This window comes from Bubalus kerabau, chromosome 11 (assembly GCF_029407905.1).
Source record: "Bubalus kerabau isolate K-KA32 ecotype Philippines breed swamp buffalo chromosome 11, PCC_UOA_SB_1v2, whole genome shotgun sequence".
NCBI classification, from domain to species: Eukaryota; Metazoa; Chordata; class Mammalia; order Artiodactyla; family Bovidae; genus Bubalus; species Bubalus kerabau.
Window position 1 is genome coordinate 99,195,640 of NC_073634.1, and position 19,977 is coordinate 99,215,616.

Sequence of the window (19,977 nt, forward strand, 5' to 3'; positions counted from 1 at the left end):
GAAGATGAAGATTTAGTGTGTGGTCTCTTTCCCTCCCCTCTTTGGAAGCGTGTTTGTTTTATTCTATTTTATTTTTCCTGTGATACAGCGTGGGCAGTAGCCTCCTCCTCCCTACTTGATCATCAATACTTAAAATGACTTTCTGGCATACTCCTCTGGCTCCCGCAGGACTCATTAGAGATCCAAGTGAGTAAGGAAACCTGGAAGGCAACACTAATTTCAACTGATGTGTGCTGCGTTTCATTTTTAGGATATTTACATTTTCATTCGATGATCTGATTCTTGAAGGAAGTCTGACCTCCAATAGTCAAAGTGCACTGAGTCCATTCCTAAATAGGAAATAAGCAGCCTTGGGCCTGGGTTGGAGGGAGAGCAGCAGCTGTGGGCCATAGACGGGCTCTCGCTGCTTCTCCTTGGTTCATTCCACAACACGTGTTAGCCACCAACTGCGGGCCACCTATGGTGGTGCTGAGGTCTGGTGCTGGTAAACCAAAAGGAACCCATTCTTCTGCATGAAGGGCCTCCATTTGACTCCAGTGAAGGCTCACTGCCCCCATCCTAAACCTTCTCCCAAAGGAAAGCAGGGTTCTCATCCTTTGCCTTGGTAGGGACTCTCCAACATCTGGCAAGATCGACGTATTAGGAACCCTCTGATGCTAGGCTGAGTGGCCAAGGATCAGTGTCTCTCTAGCAGTTCCAAGGCTGAGATATGGCTGGTGCCTCTTAATTTCCACTGTGGACCTGAATGGGTCCCTCAGTGCTCATGAATTCACTCAGCCCCTGCTATCCTGAACACCTCTTCCTGCACCAGAGAGTGGTGTTGGTAGCCAATTAGGAGGTGCATGGAAATGAACCACTGAAATGGAAAGGCCGAGGCAATGCCCTATCTTAAGGGTGAGATGCGCTCCCTTCAAATGACAAAACTGGGTCTCACAGAAGTCCTTTTTGTCAGAAAGTGGGCAGACTAAAGGCTGGAAGAGAGACCCTCTATCAGAGGCATCTTGTTGGCTTGCTTACATTTTATTGGCCGTCTCCCCACTGGGACGAGAGCTCTCGAGGAAGAGGCCTGGTCATTCTTTTCCAATGCCTGCAACGCAGCAGAGATTCCATCAACATTTACTGAGTGATGGATCTGGTGTGGAAAACACTGTGCTCAAGGGGCCTGAAGGACCCTTGGATTTTTCAGATTTAAGTCACACTTCATCTTAACTTCATCCTAATTCACACTGTTCTATTAAACACAGTATGTCAAGAACAAAGGGTGGGGGAAGCTGGGGTTATGATTTGATATTTCTATAATTATGTGGTGACAGTTTAAGGGAAGATTGAGGAGTTCCAACAGACCACCTCGTATCTCTTGCGGCACTTGGGTTTTAATCACATCTCACTGTCTTTCTGTTGGAAAAACTGGTTTGCTGGCACAGTGGAGTCTCTGCAACTTGCCGACTGGCCTGCTGTCATCAGGAGCTAGGGAGAAGTAGGTGCCAACATGTCCTCCCCAGACTTGCTTCCCAGTGCCACTCCTGATGTCTTCTCCTGACTGTAAGTCATCTCTGTCTCTGGGCATTATTGTCATTGTAAGGTATAGGAGAAAAAGGAACACCCTCACTGAAGACCATTTTTCTGAAAATATTTGGAGCTGCTGCAGAAAGCCCAGTATTTGTGCCTTTACTCAAAAAGGAAAAGCTTGTTATGGAAAGTAGTTACTGAAACTGTGAACACAGTCTATTAAACTGCTTATTGGGAAAGACTAGCTCCATGGTCAGGCCTCAGAAAGCTGTGAGGAAGGAGTAGGTGTCTCAGGTCCCTGGGCTGGTCTTGGAGAAGTCTTCTGTGGAGAGGCAACTGTTCTAAAGTGATGGTTTTTCAGGTGACTAAATTCAGTCTTGGTAGAGGAAGAGCTCCCCTCGCAGCTCCTAACAGGATAAACACACTAATGGCCTGCCCCAAGAAACAGGGCTTTCAGCAGAAGCAAGGGGGCTTTCTACTTCCCCTGGGGGAGATCAAGACTCTTGGTGGGGGAAATTAAAGGGCAGAGGCAGCACCCCAAACCTCTCTGTCTGTAATCATTCACTCAAAAATCATATTGGTATGTAATTCTGTTTCCTCTTCTAAATATTTTCTGAGAAGAAGCAATAGCCTTTGTGAGCTACTCACTGTTAATACAGGGGCTTTTAAAAGTCGCTTGTAAACATGTATGGTACAGGCAATGATGGTTTGTTCACTTTGTCTCTAGAATCTTAGTTGGAGTAAATTAAATTTGCTGATATAAGCTATATGACAAATGAGCCCTGATCATTAAGCCACCCCGATATATATGGTTTGGGTTTTGTTAGTTAAAAACAATTAGAGTTGATGCTCTGGGTCAAGTTTCCTCCTTGTTCCATGTAAAGGGTGCTTCTGGCAGATCCACATCCAAACAAATTCAAAGACTGGTTCTTCTACAGGGTACAAGCTCTCTATAAACTTAACTTACTGGAAAAACAAAAAGCACAGGCAAAGGCCAAGTCCTGTGGGTAGGAAAGAAGTCACAACCTAAAAAGCCAGGTTTTACAGTATGCCTAGTGTGGCTGTGGCCATGGGGATAAAGGCCGTGACACTCACTGAATGCATCCTACAGATTGAGTGCTTTACATGCCTTTAGTCAAAACAACAATACCCTGCAAGGTAGACAGGATTGCCCCTACTGACAGAAGAGATAACTGAGGTAGAAAGGTTTGACTTGCCTGCCTTCGCAGCTGGTGTTAAAGGTACAGCTGGGTGGGGACTTGGGCTGGGCTGGTTCCACAGCCTACGCCCCTTCCACGGGCCATGCTGTCGTCAGCTTTCACCAGCTGAAGCTGGAGGAAAGCACCCTGCCCCCGCTGAGCCGGGGACCCTGTCACCTCTGCCAGGAAGGACAACACCGTGGTCAGGAGCCCAAACTTGGATTCAAGCCCTGGCTCCCAGCTTATCTGTGACCTAGGACCAGTCTTGCAGCTTCTCTGAGCTTTAGCTTTCTCATTTATAAAACAAAAATAACAACCGATTCAAATAGTTGTTTTAAGGTTAGTTGAAATGATCTTTTTAAAAAGTGGTAGACTACCTGGCAAAGTCTGAACATTCAATGAGTGGTAGCAATTATTACATTCATAACTCCACATGCTACTTAAAACTAAAGGTCAATGGAAGAAACTGTGACCTCAAAGGTATCATTTAACATGTGAAGTAATGAAAGATAAAGCATCCTACAAAAAGAATATTAGTGTTTTCTATGCCATGAGGATGGATATTTGTAAGTTCAGAAATTTATGTCAACGTGAGCAGAATTTAAATCATATATTCTTACATTTTAATGAGTTCTTTCCTATTTTCTTATGAACAGTTTTTAAAACCACAAAAAATTAAAAGACAGGTACACTGAAAATCCATGTAACCACCACCTAGACCCTACAATTAACACCTTACTGTATTGGCTTGATCATGTATCTATCCCTCAGTCCATCTTTTTTTAAAAAGTGTATTTCAAAGTAAGGAACAGATGTCAGTACAGTCACACCTGAGTACTGCAGTGTGATTAACAGTAACTGGTTTTCAACAATTCTTTAAGAATCTTTTTAATATTTTGGTAAAATTTACATACAATGAAACACATATATTTCACAAGTACTATTGCATAGTTTTGGCAAATGTATACACCTGTGTGACACCAGCTCCTGTCAATACCTTTACTCCAGAAAGTTCCCTCATCTGCACTGCATTTTAAGTGTTCTCGAGAAACTGTGGTACAGGAAAAAAATGGGCTCAAGAATTAAGGGGTCTAGGTTCATACCTCATCTACTTTACTCACTAGTAACACACGAGTATGCACACATAAACACACACAATATGCACGCACACAGCTTCAGTTTTCTCGATCACAGCAAGGAGATAATGCCCATCGCACAAGACTTCTGTAAAGGTTAAATACAAAAATATCAGAATACTGTAGCTGTTCAGTAAGTGTAAACAAACGTTACTTTCTCTCCACTCCTTCTTTCCTGCTCCCCCGTTTCTGAGGATGTTATCTTCAAAAATAATAAGGACAAAAAAAAAAAAAAACAAAAACAAACCCACAGTTAAATGAGAGATGAGGGAAAAAGGCATCTCTCTGCATAGGCAGTCCTCTCCCAATTTATCCACTCTGACTTCAGCTAATTAAACATCTGTCTCAACGATCTCCTCAGCGAATTAGTCATCCCCACTTTGTGACACTGATTGTTGGTTGCAGCCTTTTCCTCACTTGCCACCATTCCCAGAAACTTGTAGGAGTTTACTCGCCAGGCACACGGCAAGGAATGATGCAGGGTCCCCATTAACCCCCTGCAGTTGCCCTTGGTGCTGGTGCTGTTCATGAAGCTGCCAGACGCATCCTGCAACGTGCCTCCCCAAATTACACCTCTTAAAGGGTGACAGCTTTTTTGTCTACATTTCTGATTTCCAGTATGATGCATTTTCTAAGTACTGCATATTATGTACCAAACTAAAACTATTTAACCAAAAATCTGTTTTTTAAACTAGGTTTGATAACAAAGCAAGCAGGTAATAACAAAAAGTATCAAATAAGGTGAAGTGCAGTCTTGTGAATTACCAGCTAGTTCTCTCTAAACACAGGAAAAAAAAACAAAGATTTGCTGGTGAACAAATGGCCAGGCGGCAACAAGCAAAGTGGCCTGGCCTGGATGCATGCCTTTCTCTACATATTGGGGTGTGTGTGCATGTGCGCGTGTGCATCTGTGTGGGCAAGAAAGAGGTAGGTGGGTGGGAACAATTGTATCTAAACTATGGCGGCATTTCTTAACAACAGTTTTCTGAAATTAGACGTCCTCTCAATCCTTCTTCCCACTAAAACAGTTAACTGACATAAGAACTATCTTTTAGAAGATAAGTGACTAATAAAAACTTTAAAAATGCTTCATTATGTTAGAGTCTAGAAATGGAAATTAAAACGACCTATTAACTGCCAACCATCAGCTTGGCGAAAGTTCAAGACTGATGACATCCAGTGCTGGAACAAGGTGAGGAAAGAGGCGCTCGCACGTACTCTGGGAGTGTCAAAGGACGGGTAGACACTTTGAAGGGAAGTTTGTTTTTCTCAAAGTTTTAAATAAACAAACCTCTGACAAACAATCCCATATTTAAAACCTAGCAAAAATGTGCAAGGAATGTTCCTACAAGATTGCTCACTGCATGTTTTTTTAATACTTAAAATTTGGAAATAATTGGAATGTCCATCAATGGAGAGTTAAGTTAAATGAATTTAACTAAAAAGATAAAAATGCAGTGGTCACTCTAACACAGAAGAATGCTTATGACACAATATTGAATTAAAAAAGAAAAAAAGCAAAAGCTTATCTGTTACAGGGTGTTATTTTTAAATGACATGGATACATTTTTCATGAGTTCACTTAAACTTTTTTTGGTGTCCTCTATTTGACAGGCATTCTGCTAGATGTTAGGTATTCAGTGATTTAAAGAAAAACGTAAAACAGGGTCCTGCCCACATGAAACTTACAGACTATACGTAGACCTGCATGTGAAGTGAATAAAAAACCAAATGGTTCACAACAAAGAAGAAACCTTCACTTTTTACTTCACACAACTCCAAAAAGTTGGAATTTTGTTTTCAATCCGTATTTAATGGTATTAAAAAAAGACCACAACTCTTTAAAAGCCTATCTTCTGCCACCACCTTGTTTAAATATTAAGCCAGGAGACCTGGTGGCAGCTCCAAGCTTTTTCAATTCTCCCTAAACTGTGCATTCAGCTTGAATAAAAGAAATGAGACTTTACTGTGGTGTCCACTGTCTGCCTCCTGAATTGAGCACCACCCACTGTCTCCATACCCGGCGCCTGTTGGACAGAGTCCTCTAGAGCCTCCTGTTTCGTGTCCTCAAATCCATTTTTATACAATAGCATGTTTTCTATAAGAAATTCTGACTATATTGCTCTCCTTTCAATGATTCACCTCTTCCATCATAATAAAATTCAAATTCAGCACAGTTTATGAACATGATCTGGTCCCAAACGACCATTCGAGCCGCATCACGCCACCCTCCCAGCTCCTCCTACTCCACCACGCTACTGTACTGAGCCACCCCCGGCTTCCAGAAGGCACAAAGGGCTCTCACTTCATTCTTCCTGCTGAAGAGCTCGTTCTCAACCCTTCTCACTTGGCCAGTTTCTACTCACCTTCCGGTTTCAGCTGGAGGATCTGCTTAGGATAGTCCTCCCTGACTCCTTGACACTGGACCAGGGCTTCCCCTCCACTGCGTGCACCCAGGTCCTATGTCTGTTTCCACTCAGCGCTTGCATGGCCTTGGGAATGCCTGGTTCTCTCCCCAGCGAAACAGTAAGCGACTGGAGGGTAAGGACCAGTTCTTGGCTTCTGTGAAATCCCTGGTGCCTACACAGTGCCTTCGGCATAACTGCCCCCCAATAAATCAATGGACTTCTACTTTTGAGCAGAAGTAGAAGCCTGGTCTGATCGGCTCTGGCCCTGCCTAGCAGCTTATCCTCTGCCCCATCCCTGCTCGAGAAATTTGGATTATTGTGACTATACCTCAGAATACCCCTGCCTGGCATGTTTTTCTCACTTATCCATCTGGCAAAGTCCTAGTTAATCTTCAAAAAAAAGCTGTCAAATTACTTACTCCAGAGTATCTTTTCTCAGACCGCTGCCTCGGCCAGTAGTTTTTAAGCACTCTCTCATCTGTGCTGCTTTGGTAGCTCATGTACCATATTCTAGTGCCTCTTTTTTTGAGTCTGTTTCCACGTCAGGTTTTCTACCTGACTTCTCATACGGTGGCTGGAATGGAGCAGGCAGCACTGGATGATGGTCACTGCACTAAGCAGGGTGTCTCAGAGCCTTCCGGAGCTTTCGGGCACACAAGGCCCTCTGTACGGTGCCCCTGATTCATCCTCTCAGGATGTTACAGCTCAGGAAAGGAAAGCTCAGAAAAGTAAGTACATGATGACACATTCGGTTTTCTTACTCTAAAATACATTTTAAAATATTTTAAAAATCAGGATACAGCTTACAATCCATATGTACATTTAATATAGTAGCATTTCTTTCTTTCTTCTCTCCTGAAGTGCTATTATTAAATTAGTGGGGTTTCAGAATTAGTCCCTAGTGGGTCCTGGGAAAGCTCCCTGACTCCAGAATGCATGCGCCCCCTCTACCCTCACGGAGCTTGTTGGGAGTCTTTGTCTTTTCTCTTCCTTCCATTTTTTTTCCCCTTTAATCTAATCCATGCCTGTGACTTTCCCAGATGGGGTGAATGAATAGATTTTGTGATGGAAAAGGAACTTCTGAAAGATTAGCAACTAGTAGGAAGAGTAAATGCTGGTCAAACGTAGTTTTGGTGAATGATATATTTCGAATTTTTCTGATGTGGCGGCTGCAAGAGCTCATAACACCCTTCTAAAATAATTGGGTCTCTAAAGTGGTTCCAAAAGATTTTTGCTTGACATAAATTCTCTAAATTTCCAGGCTTTCTGGATAAAATAGTTGACTGCAATGCCATCTTTAATGTGCTCTGCTCTATACTCAAGAAGATCTATCAGGAGCCGCAGAGCACTCCAGACAGGGGGAGGCTCAGGTGAGATGAAACCACAAGATAAAGAGGCAGAGAAAGGAGGCAGGGGGAATATTTAACTCCAAGCTCCTTGCAGGGGCCACTTCTGACTTGTAAGCATCTTGGCAGTCCACAGTTACTGTATCATTTTCCCACTGGGTCACTGGACACCAAGGATCAGGTCTTTCTTTCTTATCCAACTCCCACACATGAGTGACATCTGCATGATTACTTACTTTTTAGGAGGAGAAGTTTTCTGCAGAAATTACTGCCCTTTTGACAAAGAACATTTAAACAGTCCTATTTACCTTTTCTTTCTCCTTTTTAAAAAGAGGATTATTTGCTACAACATAAAGAAAGTACCTGTCTGTGTTTCTGGCTGGCAAACTACTTCCACAGAAGGTAGGTGAACTGGGTTTTTCTGTCTTTACAGTTACACGAGAAGCAGGACTCTGTTCAGTTTTACAGCCAGAAGATTCTTTAGCTTAGGAGAGTGTTAAAAACCCTACTCCATCTAAAACATATGGGCTTCCCTTTTCCATAGGGCAGCTCAGGACAGGTGTATGTTGCTTTAAGAAAGCTAGACATAAAACATTAAAACTGACACCAATACAGATAAACTGTGCAATTACAAAAAGAATTCCTGGCTTTATATCCAGATTCACCACAGGGTTCCTTTAAATGCTGCACTTCCCTGGTGCATTTAGATCTTAGAATCAATGAACATTTCTGTTTACAGAATTTTAAATTTGTTCTCCCATTAGGGTTCTAATAAGCAACATGGTGCAATAAAAAGAGTACAGGCTTTGAGGTCAAAAAAGTCTGGGCTCCAATTTAAGATTCTGTCATTTGCTTACTGGGGCAATTTGGGTAACTTTAACTTCTCTAAGAACTGAGGAAAGGGGGGCTGAGAGAGGAAAGTGTATGATTACACATATAGTTATCACAGCTCCTTATTTCTAAGATGCACATTTCCCCCACTTTTTATCATTTTTAAAGTCTCATCTATAAAACAGGCACAATAAGATTCCCATCTAGGGGTGTTGTGCAGATTAAACAAGATGCTGTAAGTACACAAAGGCACTCAATAAATCAGCTCTAACCCTGCTAGAGTAGATCTTGGAGAAGGATCAGTTTCTCCCTGACACACAAACCCCCTTAAAACATTCTTAATAGTAGTATTGTATATAACTGTCTAGGCCTATCTGGCCTGAAAGTAAGGCCTCTCATGTAAGGTGGTGGGGACAGAGTCAGAGACTGACCCAGGTGCTGCCAGTCTATTCCAGCAGGTCTGTATTAGGTTACAGGCTGTGAGTCCGCACCTCGGCTTCCCGGGCTCTGGGCCTGATCTGTGCTTCTCTGTCATACTGCAACCATCAACTCTGTACTGCTTTCCAGTTCTTTCCTCCGTATGTCCCATTCCCTCTTTGGGCCTCAGTGTATTTCACAGTGCTTAGAAGTTTGGGTTATATTCGGAATGCAACTGGAAGTCATTGAAGGGTTTGGAGCAAATACGATCTGATTTCTATTTTTAAAAAACCTATCTGCTGCTTTGTAGGCAAGAGACTGGAGGGGCCAAGACCAGAGGTAGGAAAAAGCAGCCAAGGGGCTGGTTCGACTGTCCAGGTGAGGTCTCGGTGATCTGGACTCATTCAATGAAGATGGAAAAGATTGAATTTAGGATATATTCTGGAGGTAAAAAAAGGAAAGACTCGCTTATGTTTAAGATGATGTATGAAGTGAGCACAGGGAAGAATTCAATGATCATTTTCACTACAATTTTTTTGAGGGGAGCAGAGAGTTAACTAACTGCAAAGTAAACGGAAATGTTCTTTTTATATTAAAGCAGTATGCCTTTAACAGCCAAAGCTTTGAAAGATACTGCCCTTCTCCAACTCTTCACTGCTTCAGTGTGGAGGTCACAATTCAAATGTCAGTTTCTCTGAGCGGAACTTCCTGACCATCCAAGGAAAGGCAGTGAGTACCTCTGCCTCTCAACTTCTAGCTCTCAGCCTCTTCCGTTTACTCTCCCCTAAGCTCCTCTTCAGCGAGGGCCCTACAGGTCTGCTTCACCACTGTCTCCCTGCCCCCAGCACAGGGTCTGACCCAGGGGAGGACATGAGGAGTGAATGTACACACAGCTACAAATACAGTATGGATATTTACATCTTACATGAATTTTTAAGATAAAACTTGAGAATCCAATGATGTCATCACTGGCTGTCCCTCAGACCAGAATCCCACACACCCCATGTGAGACGTTCACTCGCCTCTCTGCTCCTTGTGGTACTTCAGGGAATAGTGCTTGAGAAGTCCTAGACTAGACTATCCCCTTGGTGACATTCTAGGGGTCAAGTGGAAACACAGTAAGTTAGCAATCAACAATGTGGTCTGTGCCTCCAAATGGAGAAGTTAAGAGGGAGTTCACTTGACAAAGCTAACATTTCTCTCTCAAATTCTAGGTAAAATTTTGTACAAGAAAAGTAGCAATGAGTGCCATAAGTCTTATTAACAATATTACAAGAACTTTTCAAAAAGGATCTTCAGACTAATAAAAAATTGTCTTTCACATTAAAAGGCAAGAACGGACAGGGGGGAAGGAAAAAAGTTAATATGCTTCTGGTTCAATCTTTCAGCAAATGATAAAGAACACCTCCAAATAGAGCCAGAAAACTATTCTGCTTAGAAAAACCTACTTCAAAGCCTTCTCTCTGTGTAGATCCAGAGATACTTATATTTCTGCATCAATGTTAAAACTGAATTTGTATCTACCTTCATTTCTCAACTGCCTCTGTCATACCCAACATTATACTTTAGGAGACTGGTAATAATATTTTAAACAACAACAAAATATTAAGAAGCTCATTACTGATTTTGAGGATGAACCTGATAAAAAGAGAACTTGATGAACTAAATAAAGCCTTTACTCACAGGTTAGTATTTTTTACTGATTAAATAAAGGGATCTGACAGGCTACTCTTCATTACGTCAAAAACATACCCACCCAACTTAAAGTTAGTAAAGAAGTTTCTCCTAACTCTTCTAAAACCACATTATTCATTTATAATTTTCTTAAACAGCAGGGATTTTTCTGCTAATGCAGGTAGATTCCAAATGTCAAGTAGGTCAGTAATAAAATGAAAAGCCGGAGAGAGAATCTAAAAGAGACATTTAAAAATGGGCTTAAAAAATGGGCCTTAGCAGAGAACTGACTGGAACACACTGTGAAAAGATTACTATAAGTTCAGTACATGAATATTAATAGTAAAACCCTGCAGTGTTCATAAATAGTTATGACTTGATGAAATAATTACAAATAATGCAAGTCAAAATTTTAGATCATTACAAGTGTCTGTAATGATATTCTATCCATAAAAAGCAAAAATATTTTATAATAAAACCCTAAAGGTTTCCATTGACAAAGCTATTTACCTAAACCAAGAAGAATTCTTTTGCTCAAATATCTACCATCTTCTGATTTTCAATAAAAGAAAATTGGTGAGGGAATGCTAGAGGGAAGGGCAACAGAGTATTTAAACACTAGGATGGTCATTAAGCCCACAGCCTGATTTAATAAAGAAATAGTTTAAGTTCTCAATTTATTATCATTAAACAGAGAGTTGTATGGTCAGTTGGAAAAAACAGATGAGTGATGTTAAAGGTCTGTGAGGAAGCAGCTCAAGTTCACTGTCAGCCCAGCAAAGGAATTCTGAAACCCTGGTCTAGTACAACTAACCACTGATGCACAAATAGTGTGAGAACTCTTGACCCTACATGGAACATGTTGTCTAATCTTAAGTGGTATTTCTCCCTTCTCACTTTAAGTTAAATAAGAGTAGCGGAGACAAATATTGTTCTGTGCTCAATCTGGTGAAAGCTGTTTGAAGAGAGGGCTGAGCCAGACACCAGGCAGGGCAGACACCTTCTTGCAAAGACTGAGCAGGTCCCTGTGGGAGAGGCTTAGGAAGGGCAGAATGAGGGTCTCTAACCTGGCATCTCCTGCCACCAAGTTCATGACTAAGTTTAGGTGTCAGGATGGGTAAGTAACAAGTACTTCATAGCCAACTGTGAGCACTAACAGACTTTATTTTTTTAAGTAAATGTACTTGTGTTTCTCTCTATGACAGGAGGATTTTCCTCTTCATTAACTGTCCTCCAAAACAAATCCACTACACAATACAAAGTTCAAAGACACAGAACATACCCTGCCTTTATCAAGCTAACCTTAAATAAACATCCAGTTTCCAAACTGGAGATCCTTCTATTTCCTGAGACCAGACTTAACAAAGCAACAGAAAGAGGTTCTTATTTTTAAAAGCCTTTTGGATCAAGAAAATGGACAGTAATTTATGTAAATGCATCAATCTCAATTGACTTCTCTAGTATGAAAAGGAATAAATAATGCAGATCACTGTTCTTCAGACAAGTCCAAACTCTTCACCAGTGATACAGCAAAGATTCTGATGGAAACAGCAGGGATGTGTGCACAAAGGTGAACATAAATAAATGTGTGTATGATAACCGTGGTTGCTGGAGATGGACACAGATAAATAGGTCTGGAATTGGACAGGGACGCTGGAGACAGAGGGAAAGACACTGGTTCAGCTTACAGCAGTGAGTTCATGAGCTTTCATGATCTAAAAAAATCTGCAACAGCAGAATTTCTATTAAGGTGAAAAAAGTTAGTTCTACCTCCTCTTGGGCAATTCAGAATAAAGCTATCTTAGAATATAATAAATATGTCATAAACTAGTATACAAAAAATTTAGGAACAAAAACAAGAGGAAAAGACCAGAATCCTAAAGGTAGATGAATGCTCTTTAACATTTGTAAATAACTGAAGCTGTTTAAATGCTATTAGATTGGCACCTAGAACCCCCCAAATATCTACCTTCCCCTGGGAAGGAGAGGCTATGCCTCTTCAATCATCTCTTAAATGCAAAGAGGTTTGACCCCCACGCAATGGATAAAAGTCACCCAAAAAATGAACAAAAGAGGTGTTTGGAAAAACCAGAACACCATTCATTCCAGCTAACGACTTGTTCATTATGAGTGATGATGGATAAAGACTTCTCATGCTGAGATGAAATCAAGATTTATATGCATTGTTTCCTCTCCCAACTTGTGGGAAGATCATCATCATTTAATTCTATCTCTGCGGCCAGTGATGGGCATCCAGAGAGCTGGTTATCAAACGGCGCAGTCAGCTGGCAAAAGCCGAAACGTGCAGTTGGCACATCTGGACGGAGCCGCCACAGCCGAGGGTGAACAATGACTCCTGGCAAGCATCCAAATTGCTTGCAGACGCTAGCAGGTCTCATCTACAACCGCCCCTACCAGCATCTCTCTCTCTCTCTCTTTTTTATGAGAATCAGATTTTCATTGCTCCATTCAATTGCTCTCCTCTGCCATTTTTTACAGCTCTTATCGTTCCCCTGGAATATGGCCTTGAGACAGCTCATCCGTGTCCTTCACTGTGTTATCTCTTCTAACTTTTATTAAAACTTCAGCTTTCATCTGAAGATAGCTAATTAAATCTGGAACAGATTATATTCCTCCCCTTAAAAGGAATGCAAAACTATTTTCTTCAACCTGAGCCACGCTTTTTTGGCCTTTCTGAAACATAAGCCAAAGGTGTTTAAGAAGTCTCATCTGTTTACAAAGCTCAGATATTTGACATGTCACAGATAAGCAGATTTATACTAAAGTTGGCTATGGTACAATAGATCTTTGAGCTATTTCTCAATACTGGGAATATTTTCTTTTCTTGTACCCTTTAAATATTACAGCTAATACCACCAGCTTATTTTATATAAAGTTGGGTAATAAGGAATTAGTGATTAACAGCTACTTGTGTGTGAGTGATTTCTTAAAAAAAGTGGTGTTTTTTTTTTTTTTTTTCAGTTGCTCTCATTTGATAAAAATGAAAAAATGTTTTATTCCATACCCCAAACACTAGCAACCAGAAGTTTCCTCCATGGAAAATTATGTGAAGACATGAAATTAAAAGCAGTTTTTCTACATAGCTTTACACCAACCAACAGTTAGCTCAAGAAGCTTTGTCTTAATCTATCACAAATTAATGAAGAAGCTTCCATAAGTGACATGAACACAATATTCTCATATATGCCACTGACCCAATTCCTTCCTTGGGCCCAAGGGCAGCTTAAAAATCACTTTCTGCTGTACATTTGCTAACTGAACCTAGCAATGATATCTGAACCAATTCAGCCAGCCATCAAACACCCACCTACATGCACACCCACACCCAGCATTTTTAACTAAGTGTTAAGCTTCTACTGCCAGGATGTGATTTAACTGTCCCACCTGAAATTTTCTGGGATCCTTTTCTTCGCTTCACTGCCTTTAGCAAGATTTCTTTCATGGTGACCTTTGTGTTGTCCACCTGAATAAGGGAGAATCCATGAGCAGCATTTCTGCAGGAAAAGACAAATATTAAATCATCACCGATATTCAGCCAAAGGGATGTGAATGCAGTCTTCACTGAGTTTAAGTATAAGTGTACACTGAAGTGTCAATTATTAAAAAATGGGTTATAAACCTACTTCTAATGAGAGAGAGAGAAAAGCATTCTAATATGAACAGTTTCAAGTGAAAGAGAGGGCAGAATTAGGGAAGATTTTTCTGTTTATCTTAAAATGAATCCAATTGGTCTGTGTGGGCTACTAGCAAAGTCCTATAGCAAGGTCTAACAAATGATACACGTGGCTTGTGTCAGTAGGTGTCACTGCAGGCAGATACAGCCATGACATTAAAGCTCATGGAGCCCCGGAGGGGAAATGTGGGGTGCATGCGTGTGTGCTCAGTTACTCGTGTCCACCTCTTTGCACCCCTATGGATAGTTGCCTGCCAGGCTCTTCTGTCCATGAGATTTCCCAGGCAAGAATACTGGAGTGGATAGCCAGTCCCTTCTCCAGAAGATCTTCCTGACCCTGGGATTGAACCCGTGTCTCCTGTATCTCTTGCACTTGCAGATGGATTCTTAACCACTGGGCCACCTGGGAAGCCTGGGTTTCCCTGGTGGCTCAGACAGTAAAGAATCTGCCTGCAATGTAGGAGACCCAGGTTCGATCCCTGGGTCGGGAAGATCCCCTGGATAAGGGACTGGCTATCCACTCCAGTATTCTTGCCTGGAGAATCCCATAGACAGAGGAACCTAGAGGTCTACCATCCATAGGTCGCAAAGAGTAGAACACAACTGAGTGACTAACGCTTTCACTTGGGAAACCCAATGTGGGGGGCACAGGGGTGGATATGATAGCCTAAAGCAATTCAGAATAAGGAAAACAAAGACTCCTCCTAGCTGGCAAACAAATAAATAAAGAAGCATTAATTAAAAAAAAACAACCCACAGTCTGTGTATACTTCAGTAGTCATGTTTTAATCTACTTAGTCCTAGAAGGTCAAGCAAAATATTAGCTGGAGTAAATAATCACAAGACAAAATAGTAACACTACTTATAAGCTTCTAGCCAATCACACTTGGGGTGCAAGGGTCATCTAGACAGGAAAAAAAAAACTGGTAAGGAGCAAGTACCCTTGAAAAAGCAGCCCATCCCTGGGTGAGATATAACTTCACTAAGACCGTTAATTGCAAGAGCAAGTACCACAAACATTACTCACTATGCTTGGGCACAGAAACAAAACAGGCCGATTCCAAGCAGCTCACGTAACAAATGGGACCCAAGTTTCCAACTATGGAACATGGGAATTGCCACAAGGAGTTTGGTTGCCTTCCCACTTCCCCACCAAGAATCTCAAAACGGAACACAGCCAAAAAACATGGCAGAACTTCATACTGACAAGAAATCGGAAAGAAAAGCCAAGCCCCAAGCTAAGCCACGGAAAAGCTTCCCAATGGAAGGACAGGCTGGGAAGGGGCCTTCAACCCAGCTTGGAACCAACCAGGTGGCTGGCTTTCCACGGGGGATGGGAGCTGTTCTCAAAACCAAGAACCCAATTTGCTTCCCTAATACAAAGACATCTCCACCCCCTTCCCTCTCCATACGGCTTGCTGTTTAATCCTTGACATTCCATTTGTTAAAAAGCAAAACCCGATGCTGGTCTAGCCAGCACGATCATCCATTTTAACTTGGTCAAGTTTTTGCTATCGAACAGCAGGCCTGAGAACTGTCAAGCTAATTTTACTGAACACTCTGTTACTGAATCATGCCTGAGCCCCGGCCGTTTCTTTACCTCAGAAGCTGGACCCCATCCCAGAACAATTTTTAAAAGTTTATTTTACTGATCAAAGCAAAATAAGAAATAGCTCTTTTTTTTTTTTTTTTGAAAACTATATTTAGGGAGCGATGTAGTAAGTGATACTTTGGCAAGAGTTCTGAAATGTAAAGTGCCTGATGCATTTATAAACTTGTGGGTATTTGCTCTGGCGCCAGGCCAGCGTGTGTTTGGAACAAACGCCAATCGTCCGCGTTCAGACCTGCCTTCCCCTGCTTTCTCCTCGGAAGTCAGTATGCGCTCCATCTGTGACAATATGTTGGGCGATGGATGAGGAGGACCTAAAAGGGAACACCAGTTCTCGGGTACTTGCAAACTAGTCTTGGGCTGCATCTTGCAAACTTCCAGCTGCTCTAGGTTTCACCTCAACTCTTGTAGATTTCAGTTGGCTTGTAAATTGCTCACGGTTCTCGCCTAATCTGCTGTTGGCTGATAGCATTATTTCACAACCATACGTTTATCTTTTCAGCAAAGGCGGACTAAAAGCTCGAAAGGAGGCCTTGTGTTGGGTCTAACTTCCATAAATTAAAAGTGTCCTTTTAAAAAGATTTTTGAACGGAGGAAAATCCCTCGTCTGTATTTTTCTGTCATTTTACCAAAACGTACCTGGGTGACAAGGTTAAAGCATGCAGAGGAAATCCCTGACGCTTATCATCCACCGGCATTACTGATAAATTGCGTGGTGGGGGAATAAAGGATTACCTTCTGTATTTTTTCATTACACTTTTCTTTTGTTACAGAATACATAAATCCATTGTGGCACAATGTAATATGTATCACCATGCTACACCTGCGGACGCTTCCGAGCGGCTGCCATGTCTGTGCAGTCAGGAATGATAAGTGAACCACCCGTGAATGTTAACGATAGTGATCATTCTGAGGTAACTCGGCTCTCCATCTTCCTTTACAGCCTCCGCGCTGCAGCCAGGGTAGCAGGGTTCATGAGAGGAAAATGAAAACAACAGTGGAGGGAAGGGGCAGGCTCAGCGCGGAATGTGCCTTCTCCAGTGTGCGGGCGCTGGCGCAGGGGCTCGGCAGCGGCGAAAACCAGCACCTTTTAAAGGAGAAAGAGGTTGTGACCCCTGCGTCCTGCGTGCTCAGCCGGACTTAATGAAAGTTTCCTTGGGTCAGCCTCGCACTCCACTTGCTCCTCTCCTGCCAGACAGAACGCCAACCTTGGATCCTGTCCCAAGTCTACGGGACTTAAAATGTTTCTAAGACACCAAGGGGACCGGATCGAGGTGCTTCTTAGAATCCATGGAGGTGCAACTGTTATGTGATGCTCCCATTTAATAAATGGATATGGAGGCTTGCTACCACAATTTTCAGCTTGACTTCCAAACAGTCTGGGTTTTATGCCTCATTTCTTCATATCCAGGGTTTTTTATGGGCTTTCTAAGATGTCTATTGAAATACATCCTTTAAAGCTGCCTTTATTTAATGTTGGGCACTGGGTCTGAGACGGAGGAGAGGATGATCTCAGGGGGAAATGTGTGCAGCAGGCAGGAAGGTGCCAGCCCTGCCTCCCTTCCACATGGCACTGCGTTCCAGTCTCAGGGTGGTGACCCGTGCTGGGGATGACTCGGCCTTGGACAGACAGGCGGGTGGATGGACAGATGGATGGGTTACAAACCCACTCTCAGCTCAGAAACTGCTCCTCCATCGTGGACAGATGGCTTCTCTTCTGCCCGTGCAGGGCATTCTAGGGGCGGGCACTGAACAGAAGCAGCTGCCCTTCCACAGCCCCCTGGGCTGCTGGTGGTGGGTTCAGGACGAGGCGCCACCTCAGGGAGCTGACTGAAAGCTGCCAGGAATGCTTCAGTCAGTTCCAGCTTAGGCCCTGTCAAGTCTCGTAACCACTGAAAAAAACATATGGGCATTTTAAAAAAAGATTACTCACTTGAGGAATTCAGCTCTGTCCCAGTGCAAAGCCACCTGGTTACCAGAGGCAAGTTTTTATACCTGCATTAACCTGACACAAGCATTTCTGCACTAGACATTAACCTAGAGGTGGTGGGGGACAGTGAAGAAGGAGGAGCACAGGTCTGTATCCAAGAAGCTCAGATTCTACTTAGAGGGGCTGAGCTGGAATCAGAACGCAAGTTGGAAGGCAACATATTGGAGAGGAAAACACATGGGCTGGGAGTTCAGTACCCTTTGGTTCAAATCTTGGCTCCATGGCTAACTAAAGTTTCGTCTTAACACGTGGGAAACTCAGCTGTGTCCAGGAAATGAGGAGGCCACATGTCTACAGAATTGTCAGAAGGATAAAACAGACAAGTGCAGAGCACCTGGAACTAAGGCTGGCAAGCAGCAGAAGGAGCTTGCAGTGTTCTTTCTCGCGTATTCTCCTCATCCCAAGTCTTCGCCCCAAAAGAAGAGGCCCCATTCAGCCCGTCTCCCCTAAACCCCCAGCAGATGGTGCTTATTTGGGGGGATGGATCTCAACCCTCGTAACTGATAACACAGTTTCACTACAATGTGCAATCGGCTGGGCATGGTGGTGCACTGGATCTCATCAGTGCGGAGCTTCTAGCCCAGGCACTGAAATCCCCCAAAGCTCAAAGATGGGGCCCCTGGGCTCCGGTTTCAAGGTTTTCCTTTTTAAGAGAATAAACTGGAGAAGTAGCTGTGTTCCACCTCAGTTTAACTCCACTTTGGATGGGGTTGGTGGAAGTCAAAAATCATGGTGACAAGGTAGAGAAATCCAGTGAGGTTTATTAAGAGCATCTGGATCTGCAGACCCAGATAAGAGGTTATTAGTCAACAAATACAACAATAATAGTAGCATCTACTACTTACTGAGCATGTAGTCTGGGCCGGGTGCTGTGGCAGGCCTTTCAGGTGTGCATTAACTTATTCTACCCTAAAATAAACACCATTGTTATATCCATTTTGCCGAAACTGAGGCTGGAGACATTAGGGAACATACCTGAGGTCAGTCATCTATTCAAGACACTATTTTGGATTCAGAGATCAACAATATGGTCCCTAACCCAGGTATTAATAGCACAGTCCAGCAGGAGAGAAAGACAAAGAAGTAAAGAATTACAGTTCTGCGTGATCAGCACAGAGATGAAAGCAAGCTCAGAATGCTGCCAAAACACAGAGGCATTTAACCCAGCAGATAGGGGTGGGAGTGCATCAGAGAAGCTTCTTAGTGGAGATATCTCAAAACGTAGTTGTTTATCTCTACATCACACTGAAAAAATGGTGGCAACACCAGAAGGCAGTGGAGCACAGCAAGTTACAGAATAGAGCCTGCTTTGGAGTCCGAGCTCTGCCTTCCTTGGGTAAGTGATATAATCTCCCTAAGTTAAAGTTTTCTCATCTACAAAAAAAGCATAATTCTCAGACTATAACATTGTTTTCAGGGCTAAATACCGGGCCGGCCAAAACATTCATTCAGGTTTTTCCATAACAGCTTACATCTAAATACTTCTAAAATAGTTAACATAATACTTGTCATAAAAAATACTTAATAAGCAATAGATAGTACAACCATTGGGCTTCCCATGTGATGCTAGTGGTAAAGATCCCACCTGCCAACTCAGGAGATGTAAGAGACCTGGGTTCAATCCCTGGGATGGGAAGATCCCCTGGAGAAGGAAACGGCACCCCACTCCAGTACTCTTGCCTGGAAAATCCCATGGATGGAGGAGCCTGGAGGGCTACAGTCCATAGGGTTGCAAAGAGTTGGACGTGACTGAAGTGACTTAGGACACAAAATACCACTATCAGCTTTTCTTCATACAAAGAAGTGATATATACAATGATGAGAAAGTGACAATAGTCGACATTTATTGAATATGGATTTTGTTCATTTAATCCTCCCAGGAAAGGTGGGTGCTATCATCAGTCCCATTTTATAATGGAGGAAATTGAGGTCCGGCGAGACTGAGACACGTGCCTGGAGTTGCGCAGCTAACAAGTGGAGGAACCAGAACTTGAACCCAGGTTTGCCAGACCCCAAAGCCTGTGTTTGAAACCTCCCTATAGCCAAGGGAGTTTGGGGAACTCAGGGGAAAAAGAGACTTAAGGGAACATATCTTCCAGATTGGAACCACTGACCAGTCTATGGTGAAGGTCAACTTCCACTGTAACAAATTCAGTTTTACTGT

The 19,977-nt window shown here is 42.6% G+C and overlaps 1 protein-coding gene across 16 annotated transcripts in view; it reads right to left on the bottom strand.

The window, feature by feature from the left end:
• Nucleotides 1–19,977, bottom strand: part of MAPKAP1 (MAPK associated protein 1) — a 233,740-nt gene that overhangs the window by 81,027 nt on the left and 132,736 nt on the right. For 15 of the 16 annotated variants that reach the window (XM_055541149.1, XM_055541156.1, XM_055541144.1 and 12 more), the window contains one exon: nucleotides 13,926–14,035. In XM_055541149.1, the coding sequence (XP_055397124.1) occupies nucleotides 13,926–14,035 (110 nt within the window). Of the gene's footprint in view, nucleotides 1–3,213; nucleotides 3,933–13,925; nucleotides 14,036–19,977 lie in introns of those variants that run through there. The other variant, XM_055541155.1, reaches the window with a different exon arrangement.